Below are 13,133 nucleotides of genomic sequence, written 5' to 3' on the forward strand. Positions count from 1 at the left end.
TTGGTATAGCTATGAACATTCCTTTGATTAAAATTTGAGAACGTGGTCTATTGTTGATGAAAGCTTAAAGTGACTTGAGTCTGACTTGGAGGATACAGTGGCTTAGTATCTTCATATGAGATATCTTCTTCTGTTGCTTTTCTTTTATTTCCCTTTTCCAAAGCTTTCAGGATTCTATTTAATTTTCCTTCAAGTGTCTCTTGAGCCTTTTCTATTCTTTTAAGCCCAGTCTACATTGTCTTGCTCCATTTTCCTGGATCTAGCCCAAGTGTAGTATTGGTGTTGAGCTATCCTTGAAACTTGATTTCCCGTAATTCTGGTGTAAATTTAGAATGATGTTTATGGATCTATCAAATTATGCATGAGAATGAATGCAATGATGCATGAATGCATGCATACATGATAAAAAAGGGTTAGTAAGCATAATACGTAATCTGCATGTATGTTTATGAATATGCACAAGAAAAAAAAATAAAAAAAATAAAAAAATTGGTTAGTCACCTCAAAGAAAGAATAAACACTATAAAGCAAGTAAAATAACAAGATGACCCTAGATTTGGACCAACTATAAAGGGTGGAAGGACATTGCTCTATCTATGGTTGGGCTCTTAAGGTAGACTATATGTGGTTTGGGTCAATTCTAAAAGGGTTCTCAAATTATTCCTTACATCATGATCCATCATAGACTAGTAAGGCACTGCAATCCTCGTCCATCATAAGCTACAAGCGGAAAGAGTTCAATCTGAGTGGGAGTAGGCTCATATGGAGACATGAAATCTCACGAGGGCATAGGTACTTCCCTCTCTCCTAAAGATAGAGCTCGGGTGGAGGGCTTATGTTATGCATATGCAAATGAATGATAGATATATACAATAAATAAATGAATAACTAAGTAAAAATAAGCAATGAAAAGAAATAAATAAATAAAATAATCTCAAATTTATTAAATAAGGCTTGGATAATAAAAAATCATTTACTGGCTTGACTTTCGATGTCCCCAGTATAGTTGCCAAATTGTCATAATGTATAGATCTATGGACCTATTGCTAGACATGGATTAGAAGGAGTCACCATCAATCTTTTTTATTTAAGTGTGATTGGCCACTTGATTAAATCTGATACACGAAATCAAGTGTTAAGTTTAGGAGTCGGTTACACATGAGAAAGGTTATAGCACCCCCATAACGTCTATCCAAAGGATGGTACCAGTTTGATTCTAGATTATCCAAGTCTTGATCATATTTATAATTTATCGGATAATTTAATATTGAAAATATATCTTAAAATTGTCCAAATAGTTTGATAGCAATTTAAGATAATTTTTTCGCCTCAAGAATATTCATGGGACTAGTGTCCTACTCTGAAGAGGCTTTGTCATCGGATTTATTAAAATTATAAGTCTTTCAATAGTTTGGTAAGACTTACTTTGAAGTAATCCTCCAATGTTTAGAGGATAAAAAGCATTTTTACTTTTATTTTTGAAAATTGATTAATGGAATTTCCTAATATTTTGGTGGATTCCATTAAAAATTAAATCCATGAAAATTTTTCAATAGTTTGGTAGAATTTACAAATTTATTTTATTTGAAAAAGATTTTACTTTGAAAAGATTTTTTTTTATAAATATTTTTTGAAAACTTAAAAATATTATTTTTTTATTTTTAGAAAACTTATTTAAAATGATTTTTTTTTTTTGGTTTTTTTCTTTCCCTTCTTTTTTATTCTTTGCTTCTTTTGTTTTCTAGAAAAGATTTTTTTTTCTTTTGGACTAGCAAAATAAAAAATGAAAATAAAATAAAAACTTAAGAAAATAAAAATAAAATAAAATAAAATAAAAAATAAAATGAAAATAAAAATAAAAATGAAAAAAAAAAACCTACGATCAGGTCCGGTCAGAGCGCTGGTCAATGCTTGGGTTAATGGGTCGAGGTGCGGATCTTACGCTGTCAAAATGACATCATTTTAGATCTATATATAAGCCAAACCCCAGTTTCTTTGGTTTAGAAATTCCCAAGCCTTTCTCTCTCTAAACCCCAAAGGCTTTCCCTTCTCTTTAAACACTCCACAGAAACTTCACTGGAAACTAGACATCCTTGCTGGTTTCTGGAAAATTCCACTGAAAAATTCATAAAAAAATTCATGCCCCACTAAAAAATTCATTGGAAACTTCAAACATATCGAAAAATTCATGTTTTCCATAAAAAAACTCAGATTTTCCAAACTTTTCCAAATTTCTCCCAAATTTGCCTAGATTTCTTCAAAAATTCTCCTAAAACTTAAATTAAACCCCGGGAACCTAAATCTAAACCCATAAACTTCAAATCAAATTTCAACAATCAAAATCTAGAATTTTAAAACCCAAAAAATCCTAGTACCCGAAACCCACATCTAAAATCTTTTCAAAGCTTTCTTTTTCTCCCATTAATTCTTCATCTCCGTTCCTTTGATCTTTAGTTCAATTTATAGGCAACCTCAGCATAAATTTTGAAAACGGACTGAATCAATCGAAGCTTGAATCATGGGATTTGATTGTGTCTGAAACTCAGTATGTCTCTAGGTTCATTGTTGATTAAAAAAATTTCTTAATTTAAACTTTAATTGACCTTTTGACCAAATTCAATTCCCAATTTCAATTATTCAACCGGCAATTCGGAAGAAAGAAAAGAAATATAAAAGAGAATAATAATAATAATAATGATGATGATGATAACAATAATAATAAAATGTAATATAATACCATTTATTATACTAATAATGATAATAGTAAAAATAGTAATATAATATTATAATATAACCAAAATAATAAAAACGGTCCAATTGACCTTGAACGTGGTTTGATCGACTTCAGACACAAATAGATGTCTACAATAATAATAATAATAATAATAATGATGATGATGATGATATGTTGGGTCAAAACCTACATTCAATTTACAAAATTGGGTTTAAAGCCCAAACAAAACTGTAAAAGCTCCAAATATGAGCACCTGCAAGACCTAATAATCCCAAAGAGATTCACATCGAGAATTTGATTAAATCTCGAATGAAATTGGGTGTCTATATATGTGTTTTCATGTTTCACGTAAATTGATCTTTTAACACATGAACTTAAATTCTTCATTGAATCGAGTTTCTCTGGATTCGCCTATTTTTATATCTCAAACCTTTAACTTTGGTACTAATTGTTAGGATCATGATAGCTTTTATTCCAGTTTTTAGGCTCAAAATCCAAATCCAATTAAATATCCAAGTCACTGAAAGTAAAATCAAACAATTAATCAATCATACAAAAGATAATAATTTAACATAATTAAGTTCAATCGGCTTACATTTATGGATGAAAAAAAAATCCACTAATTATATAAAATTAAAAACACATTAAGACAATTAACATTGACTCATAATTAATACTCACAAACCATTTCATTCTCTTCTAATTTTATAAAATATTCTTAAACCAAACAAATACATAATTATGTAACTCCTCATATATATGTTGACCCACTTATTCTTTTCTAATCTAAAATTTGAATTAAATATCTAACAAAATTTTATGTTAACGCAAATTTCACTAAAATATTGGCCTTTAAAAAATCCTTACTAGACATAATTGTAGGAGTCCTAACTTTACTTGATTTTGAATAAATTTAATTATTAAGTAATTCTCCAAAAAATAAATTTTCCTTTGCTCTTATTATATTTATTAATAAATTTAATTTTATTAAAATTTAATTTTAAAAATATATTTTAAAATATTAAAATATTAATATAAAAACATTTTAATGTTATTTTGAATAATAATAGAGTCTATTTGCACTTAAATGGGCGAATTGGGTCAAGTCTTGAATAAAATTTTAGAAGCAGGTCGGGGTTGATTCAACCCAATTCATGAATATTTCTAATTCACACCTTAACATATTATTTATTACTAAAATAATGAAATGATTTTTATGTTAATATTTTTATATATTTTTAAAATTAAATAAATATTATTAAATAACATATGGAGCTGAGTTTAGATTTAAAATTTATGTTCAAACTTGATTTAGAGGGGATAACATTAAGTAGGTTAGAACTAACTAAATCGAACAATTCAATTTAATCAATTAAATATTAAATTAGATTTGTTTTATCGATTTTGATATATATTGGATATTTTTATCAATTTAATCAATTAATTTGATCAATTTTCCAAATTAAAAATCGATCTAAATAAAAATATATAAAACAAATAATTGTTTTTATGAATATCCATCTCACCCTTGTACTAATCCTAACCTAACCCCAAAATTAATTTCATTTTTATCTACGCTCTGCCTTTCTCTATTTCTTCCCTTTTGTCATCACTCCCAGCAGCCTTTCTCTCATCTCCCGAGTCCACCTTTCTTAATTGCTTCTCTTTTCTTACATGTTACAGCAACCAAAAACAGGCAGCCAGCCAACAGCCGCCTCTTCTCCTCTCTCAGTCTCCAAAAACAATATAACTTCTATTTTCTTCTCCATCGATGGTGTACACCTCTTCCTCTCTAACCTAGGCCAACAATCTCTATTGCACTTGTGGGACTTAAACTAGTTAGTTTTGAATGATGTCAAGTGGATGTGGATTGATTAAGTAGTTTATCTTTGCTATGTGAGGCGTGGATTTTGATATATGCAAGTTGAATGAGTTGAAATTCATCACATTGTCCATGCAAGGTTCTCGTTTATCATTCGAGAAAAAGTTAATAAATTACTTTAAATGTGACAATGAGTTTTTGATAATTTACATAATTTTGTAATTGTTTCAATACTGTATTTTTTTAGATGTTCTTGACATTCTGATTATTTACTTTTTTTTTTGCCGATTGTTCATTTATTTGAATGCACTTAATCAAGAGAGAATGCTAGAAATTGGTAAAAAAAGAAAAAATCAAAATTGTGATTTGTCATTCCTCCTCTGCTCTCTGTTGTTCTTGCTAAAAGCCCTTTTCTTAAATGGGCTAATTGGCAACTTCAGAGTAGGCTTCGTAAGTCAATGGCCTCTAGAAGAAGTTGATAAAACAATCGAAATTTTCTAGTATTTCTTTTATATATATAATTGAAGAAGATTACTAGTATAGCCATATATTAAATAGATGGTACAATCGATAAACCGAATTCATATTTGATTCTGTTTTCATTCTAAGAATGAAGACTCCACTGACAAGAAGTCAGTTAAGCCTCCATATTCTATCATCGCAAGCAACTACTGCATCCGCTAACGAACTAACTTCACCAACAGCCTTTTGCTGCTCCAGCTGCTGCTAACTTGAAGTTCCTGCAAACCAATACCAGATCAATTAACAACTTGAAATTGATGAATTTAAGACCAAATTGATATTAGAAAACTGAGTTCATCTTGAAATAGAAAAGATTTATTGTAAAAGAATCATTATAGTTGGAAGTCATCTCCATCCAACAAAGGAAAATTATGCTTAAGAAGCTTTGCCAACCCACATGCTCCTGTTAAGGAATGGTATCGACTCAAGTTTAAAGTTGAAACTAATCCCTTGAAAGCGACTTCTAGCAAATATAGGCGAAAGTTATTCTTTTGACAAAACTACAAAGTCATTTCTTGGCAAAGAAGTCAATCCAATTTCTACAATAAATAATTAAAGTGAAAATTATCATACTTTTTTTTTAAAGCGATCATAACTTTAAGATAGGAAAAAAAATTAAAAATAGCTACGTAAATCAGGAACTAATGCATATATGCTGATTTCAATTTGGGATATGCTACTATTATATAAAAGTTCTGCAAGCCCATTGGCTAAAACTCCAATTGTTTGCAATAATTCAATCTTCCATAGCAAGTTGTTGAAGCCGAAAGTAATATAAATTTACTGGCCATAGAGCAAAACCGGGTACTGTAAGAGAGAAAAAAGTACTAAAAAAACTATAGACAAAAAAGTTCAAAACTGCACCTTGTTTGTGTACAAGTTTACTACAGCAGCTAACAATAAGTTTCCAGCTATTTCTTTCACTCTTTGTATAAGTTGCGGCCTCGTAATCTTTTTTTCCTGAAAAAATCAAATGTACGGAAATAAATGACAAGAGCCATGACTCAAATCAGTTGTTTATGACATATAAGCAATGGAGTTTAAAGATGATAATTTACTACACTTACTCGAAAATATGTATACTGTTTGTAAAGGGAAGCCATTTCTGAAGGACCTAAATACCTTGAGAGCATGGAAATCAATGTGGGAAACCTCATACATGACGGTCTAGGCTTGATGATATTTGCGTCTAGTAATCCTTTGGAGCCTAATTGATGCACAAATCAGAATGGCTAAATACAATAATATGAGACAAGATTAATGTATACAAAAGTTGCATCTTAATGAAACCTGCTTACCTCTTAAGTAAGGGGCCTCAAAACTGATGATGTAACAAGGGAGGATGTGAGAATTCATGTAAGTACTCCAAACGATATATTTTCTGGGAGCTGAAAGATCATCAACGCCAGAATCGAACTCCGGGGAACTAGGATGAAACTGATTAGAATCGGAGGTCACCAGTTCTTGCCTTCCCAATATAACTCGGCATAACAACAAATGCCTCGGTCCTATTTCATCAACCTCTGAAGACAACACACTGTAAAACATGAGAAAAAATTTATTAGACATTGTCATAAATTAGTAACTTTTTATGCATCATTTACATATATTATTTCACATCACAGAATTTGACTAAAAAGAAAACACCATTTATCTCACACCCCCGCCCCCCCCAAAAAAAAAAAAAATCTCATAGAACTTTGAAAATCAATGTTATAGTATATGTTAGCAATATGGTACTCAGGTTAAAAAATTTGTCCCTGGATACACAAGAAAAAAAGTTAAAAGAGCTTTTATAATTACAGAGAAGCTTTAGTTTCTTTTAATTATTCTCTCAAAAACGAAAATGGGATCCAGAAATTTTAGAAGCAACCATCTACAGAACGTAACAATTCAATTAAAATCATCGAAAAAAACAATAAGAAAGCAGTGTAGAAAAAGCATACTTGTCAAAGGAAAACTTTGCAGGAGACAAAGAGACGCTTTGTCTATAAGAATCTCGATTGCCAGCAGCCTTAAGATACCAACTAAATCCATGTATCACATTCTCGCAAATCTCATCCCTGGAAGCAACATACCAAGCATACTTGACATTGGCATCTCCACCACACTTGTCAGCGACCGCCTTTGTGCAAACCCGAAAGCTTTGTGCTCGAGCTTTCCCTGACCAACTAGAGTTCAAGTTCTTATGAATTGCCACGATTTTTGTTTTCTTAGCCAACCCCAAATTTTGTCCCATGCCTGAAAAAGGCTTCTTTTGATGATAGAATCTTCCGAGCTTGACTCATGTATTTTCGTCAAACCGTTTTTGACTAAAGATTCGAAATGATCAGAACCTGAATCAATATAGTTGCTTCCGAATGTAGGGTCTAAGATTTTGTTATAATCAATAGTCACGGAGACTTGATTTTCTTGATTCATCTATTCTTCTGAAAAAATTTATCAAAAGAAAAAAAAATAACGGATGAAGAAAATAGAGTTTTTAAAGACGCGGCTTAGAGATAAAAAAAAAAAAAGAAAAGAAAAGCAAAGATCATGCGGTTATATATTTTATTAAATAAGCAATTACTTTGGAGGCAAGTTTGAGTTTGTACCTTTATCACGCCAATAATGTGTGCTTGAAAAGAAAGGTTTTCTATTTTTATTATCATTGTCATTTTGTTACTTTTCTTTATTACCATTGTTCGAATTTAAAAATCAAAATTTCTTTCCCATCCTTGACGTATCAATTTTTGGAATTTATGAACCAATTTATCGTCATTTTATCGCTTGGACGTTATTAAAGATGTGTGATTGATTTAATTGGAAAAAATTTTGAATCAAATAAAGATTTTGATTTTGTACCTTTTGAGATTTGAATTCAAACCAAATTAATTAAGTATTTAAATAAAAAATAATTAAATTAAAATTTGGCTTGAAATCTTGTTGGGTAAGTTTTTTCATTTATCCAAGTTACTGGCATTGTCTATTTAGGAATTAGATCTAGGCTATCTCTAGCTAAACCTAGGGTTAAGGTTATAGTTTTGAAAGGCATGTTCAAATTAGTTTATTAATATTAGTTTTATTAGTTTTCTTTTACAAAGAAAATAAGTCACTCTACAATTGATAAAACTTACTTGAAATTATTTAGGTGAAGTTTGTAAAATTTTTTAAAAATGATTCAATAAAAATTTTAATAAAAAATTCAAATCGATATATTGATAGAATTCAATATGAAAATCAATAATATATAAAAAAAATTATTAAAAAAATTATTTATAATTTAAATTTAATTGATACTTATTTAATAGTAAAATTTTTGTCAATATTTTTATTAAAAGTATTTATTTAATAAATATATTAAAATTTATTAAATTTTTTTCAAATTTTATACGTTTGATTTATGTAATAAAATCTTTTAATTTATTAATTTTAATTTTTGATTTAAGTTTTTATTTATTTATTTCTAATAAAGAACTTTACGAACTTTACCTATAAAACTTCATGAAAGTCTTTTCACAAAGGACAAAACTTACATGAAGTTATTTCCCTCTAGAAGTTGCTTGGCTATTATTTTTTTGTAAATTACTCAATAGCAATGCATTTTATTCAAGAAATCAATACTACTCAATATAAAAAGAATCACTAAAGGATTAGGGATTGACACCTATTATCTATATTGGTTTGTTTTTGGATTTTACTTATAGTTGGGTTATTCTTTGAGTGTAGGCAATGAGTTCTTTGGTATTGGTTTTTATCTATTTATTTTTACCTATAAGCTGATCCCTATTTAGCAACTGTTTTTTTTTTTTTTTTTTACATAAAGATAATTAATTTTTAAGGCTTTTTTGAAATTTTTGGATGAATTAAAAAAAAAATTCAAAGATAAGGCGAAAAGAAAATTCTAGAGATACACATAGCCTTTTGAAAGAATATCAAGAAGCTTATATTGGCCATTTGTTGAAAAGAGAAACAAAGTAGAAATAATAGGCATGGAGAAAAGAAATAAAGATAGAGAAGTGTTTGGGTTTGTGCTTTTTCCTTTCTTTTTTAGTTTTCCTTCTTTTTTTTCGATACAAGTTTTTATCTTTTTTGGTTGTTCGATTGAATATGGTTTTTTCCTTTTTTTTTTTTTTGTGTTTCTTTGAATGGTTTCTATTTTGCAAGGTTTAATTTGGTTTTATGGAGCTCAATTGTTGAATAGGGTTTAGGTTTTTATTTTTTTGATTTTTTGTTTCTTATTGAAGAATATTTTCTCAATGTTATGTTCTTTTTTTGTTTCTTATTTGTTTAAATTGTTTCTTCTAGGGTTTGCATTTTCTTTAATTCTCATTTAAAGTGATGTAAAGGTAGTATTATTTGGGATTGGGTTGCATGGATGGTGATTGAAATGAGATTTCTTTATGGATTGGTTTCTGTTGTTTATTTGATTTTTTTATAAGAATTGTTCGGTGCTATTTTATGATTGAATTCAAAGTGAGTGGATGGTTTTTTTGTTGTCTTTTTGTATCTTTAAGTTAAATGAAATTTTATTTTATTGCATATAACATGGTGATAGTTGTTTGAGTTATTTTTGTTTTTGACTTGAATGTTAGTTCGATTTGAGTTTTATGTATATATTGGTTGAAGGTATAGTTTACGGGAATCAAAAGCTTGGACTTTTCATGCAAGTCCATATGATATGTAGCCAACTATTAAATCAAGGTTACTTCTTTTACTTTGTCACTCTTGGATCTAGTTTTTTTTTTTTTGGAAATTTTTTTTGCTTTTTAATTAGCCATGTTAGATCAATTTGATTGTTATGGTTTTTGCTTGATCATACACTTGATCCAAAATTTTTTAGTTTGCTATGTGTTCCAATGCTAAAACATGAAAACTCCCATGACACCATTGTGTTTGGATAGTGCCTTAACATTGGAATTAGTTGTTTACAACAAAGTAACTTAGTGATCATTGCTGTTTTTATTAAATGGGCTTAAAATATCATCATCTTCAACTAGTACACATTCTTAAGTATCAAGAATTCTAGCCTTAGGTCTATCAGGGTTGTGGTGTGATTTTTTTTCCCTTGTGATTTAAAGTGCTATGCATTTGTCAAAGATGCATTTTAAGAGATTCTTAAGTTTTGGATTTCTAAAGCTTATTGCGATTCAAGTTTTACTGATGTCTTGAGGAGAAAATTTGACTATAGGAAAGCTAGGGTAGAAAAGGAGTAGCAATGTAAGTAGAGATTGAGTTAATGTAGGTAAAAATGTCATAAAAAAAAAAACAAAAGACCAATTGCTCTGCTAAATTTGAATTTCAAAAAATCTTCTGATGTTTAATCTACTTGCAAGAATGTTGAGCTAATTATCTTGATTAGTTTGGATAAGAAATTATTTTCTAGTCTTACATCCATTGTTTAGCATCAAACAAAATTTTGAATATTTTTCTAAATAGCTGACCTTCCTACAACCAACATTGGCATTCAAAATGCATTTTTTTTCGTTTTTATTCTTTCTAGTATATTGTAGATTTTAAGGTTTTTTTTTTTTTTTTTTTTTTTGCTAAGTCTTGAAATGGTTAACAAAAGATATCTATTTTATTTTTCTTATGGTTAATGTTCTGTCTGTACTTTGCAACCTTAATTACCCACTATGGTCCTTTTATGTCTTTTTTATTTGATTTTGGATGCTATACTCATTTTATTCATTTATATGTTTTCATAGCTTCATTAGTTTCTCACATATAATGGTTTTCATATGCAGAGATATATCGGGTCTCGGGAATGATGTCCAACCAAGGATTTGGTGACTTTGATTGAATGAGTCATAGAAGCCCTAGTTCCATGGCATATTCAAATCTTATTTCAAATGTTTGTGGGACAAGATTAGGTGGTTAGAATAGTCTTCCTCAAGAGGTTATTATTTTTTAAACTTTCATTTTAGCACTACCAAATAGTAAATGTTTAATTACACTTTCCTTTTGGCTTTAGATCTTTTTGGTAATTTTATAGCTAGAAAATATCCACTTAACATTTTCTATTTAGTTTTGCAGATACATAGTTATGCAATTATTTTAAGAAAGCTTTGTCTTTGCCTTTTTAACTTTATTGTCCAACTCTTCTAGCATGACCAATTAACAATCTTAACTTTCTTTTTTCAAACAAATACCAATTCAATAAAAATACTAAAAATTATTATAATAAATTGGGCAAAACCAGGCCTTCAACACTACTACATATTAATTCTAATACTAATTCTAAGTATAATATATAATTTTACAAAATAAATATATATTTATCTATAAAAATAAAATTAATGTAAAAATAATAAATTGTTGGACATTGGACTCAAATTTTAATTGAGAATCATGTTAGATTCTAAAAATTTTTTTGTTGGCAAAAAATAACTTGATAAATAAATTTATTTGAAAGGCAAACATATTTATCACGTAAGAGTTTTTAATAAATAAAAATTTTTTATGATTAAATAATGGGATTTTATAAATATTGAGCGAGTTTTTCCCTTTGAATTATGAGAAATGCATGAAATCTTTACATGATATTTATAAAAGAGATGAGTTTTTACTAAGGTTTCACATATATAGTTGTGTGATACATGAAGAGGGAATTTTTTGGGTTTAAACACTATTGAGCATGAAAATTAGTTTTATTTAGAAACTTAGGTTTAGTGTGTGTTTAATGAATGTTTTGTACTCTTTATAATTTTTACGTTTACAGTAAAATTTGTTCTCTCATCTAGACAAATAGTATTTCAACCAGTGTTTAGTTAATTTGGAATTCAATGAATTTTATTTGATCACCTTGTTTAAAAAGATAAATATATTTTTCTATGTATACAGAAAAGATAAATATACTTGATTGACACCAGAGCATTCCCATCGACAATTTCATGTCACAAAGCAAAGGAAAGTAGGTCCATGACTTTAATTTGCTGAGTAACAATCTATTCATTGATTTCAAACTGGTGAAGCTAAAGATGATTAGAAGATTAGCTGGATTAGTTATGATTCTTTAAAGTTAGAATGCAATCTCCATATTTAAGGTAATTGAGTTTATTTCCTTAATTCTAGGATAATAATTTTAGCCATTAAATTGCTTGATAACATGGTGTGAAATCAATGAGTGTGAAATCAAGTTTCTTATTTTAAAAAATTAAATAGCTTGATGATAACTCCTAAAATCCAAACATTATCTTAGTAGTCAAGGAGTGTAAAATCAAGTTTCTCAATTTCAAAAATTTTCAATAATCTATATTTACACTATGTTTTCTATGCTTGGATGGTTGTTTCAAGTCTTTTCTATTTATTTTATCTTTTCATTAGAAATTAGGTAGATCACTTTAAGTATTATTTCAATTTGATAGTCTGTTAAGATTATAACCTTTTTTTAACTTTTTATCTTTTTGGTGGATTTCCATAGAACGATGAGTTTAGTTCTGTATCCATGATTATGGCTCTTTGCCTAGTGTTTTTGTATTCTTTAGTATCTAGTATTAGTGGTGATCCATTTTTTATCCAATAAAATATCTATCTATTATTTATAATCCATGAGTCAACTTCAGTGTGTTTTCAAACAATCTTTAAAATATTAAACCTTTCTTGTCGGTATCGAATTGGCATCAAAGCTATGGCTAATTGTTATCATCAAACTTTAGCAATTAAGGTTAAAGCAGCCCTTAAAGCAAATTCAAGAGATGCTATCATTAAGAGATGCGGTAGTAAATATTAAAACTCTAACAATAGCAATGCTTTTATGAATAATGTGAAGAGGAGGCTAGATGGCATGATGAAAGGAATGGTGATGAGAAGGATAAAGTTGACCTTTTCACTGTGCGAACAGTCATGATTCTAATGATAGTATTCTACCACACATACAATGTAAGAACTGTATTTAGAGAAACCAACCCATTTAGAGTAATTTTAATCTAAAGGTAGAATCTTTCCAAGTTTGAAGAAAAAATGTAGCCAAAAGAGTTTATTGATAGGTTGCACATGATGGAACACATGTTTGAGTATTATGATGCTCTAGAATATCATAAAGTCAAGTTAGTGGCTATCAAGCTTCGAAAACAT

General features: G+C 28.7%; 1 protein-coding gene and 1 long non-coding RNA gene across 2 annotated transcripts; one reads left to right on the top strand and one right to left on the bottom strand.

Annotated features, from left to right (window-relative positions):
• Positions 1–5,035: 5,035 nt before the first annotated feature.
• Positions 5,036–7,594, bottom strand: LOC111317869 (putative inactive poly [ADP-ribose] polymerase SRO2). The gene is made up of 5 exons (XM_089751723.1): positions 7,025–7,594; positions 6,377–6,615; positions 6,146–6,285; positions 5,943–6,038; positions 5,036–5,296 (listed from the first exon to the last, which is right to left on the bottom strand). Exons 1-5 carry the CDS (start codon positions 7,315–7,317, stop codon positions 5,237–5,239), a joined length of 828 nt encoding a protein of 275 aa, XP_089607849.1. The 5' UTR covers positions 7,318–7,594; the 3' UTR covers positions 5,036–5,236.
• A 1,330-nt stretch (positions 7,595–8,924) lies between these two features.
• On the top strand, positions 8,925–11,143 carry LOC111317420 (uncharacterized). Its single transcript, XR_002693499.2, has 3 exons — positions 8,925–9,084; positions 9,693–9,761; positions 10,805–11,143. It is a non-coding gene; the product is annotated as an uncharacterized LOC111317420 (long non-coding RNA).
• The last annotated feature ends 1,990 nt before the right edge of the window (positions 11,144–13,133 follow it).

The sequence above is a fragment of the Durio zibethinus genome, chromosome 2 (assembly GCF_047325235.1).
Source record: "Durio zibethinus cultivar Kanyao isolate XHJ-2024 chromosome 2, ASM4732523v1, whole genome shotgun sequence".
Classification (NCBI taxonomy): Eukaryota; Viridiplantae; Streptophyta; class Magnoliopsida; order Malvales; family Malvaceae; genus Durio; species Durio zibethinus.

Excerpts from the sequence above, each read along its gene's own strand:
- LOC111317869 (XM_089751723.1), bottom strand. The coding sequence starts at position 7,317 with ATGGGACAAAATTTGGGGTTGGCTAAGAAAACAAAAATCGTGGCAATT. Across the intron at positions 6,616-7,024 it reads GCAAAGTTTTCCTTTGACAA|TGTGTTGTCTTCAGAGGTTG; the intron begins GTATGCTTTTTC and ends CATGTTTTACAG. Across the intron at positions 6,286-6,376 it reads TGAGGCCCCTTACTTAAGAG|GCTCCAAAGGATTACTAGAC; the intron begins GTAAGCAGGTTT and ends TGCATCAATTAG.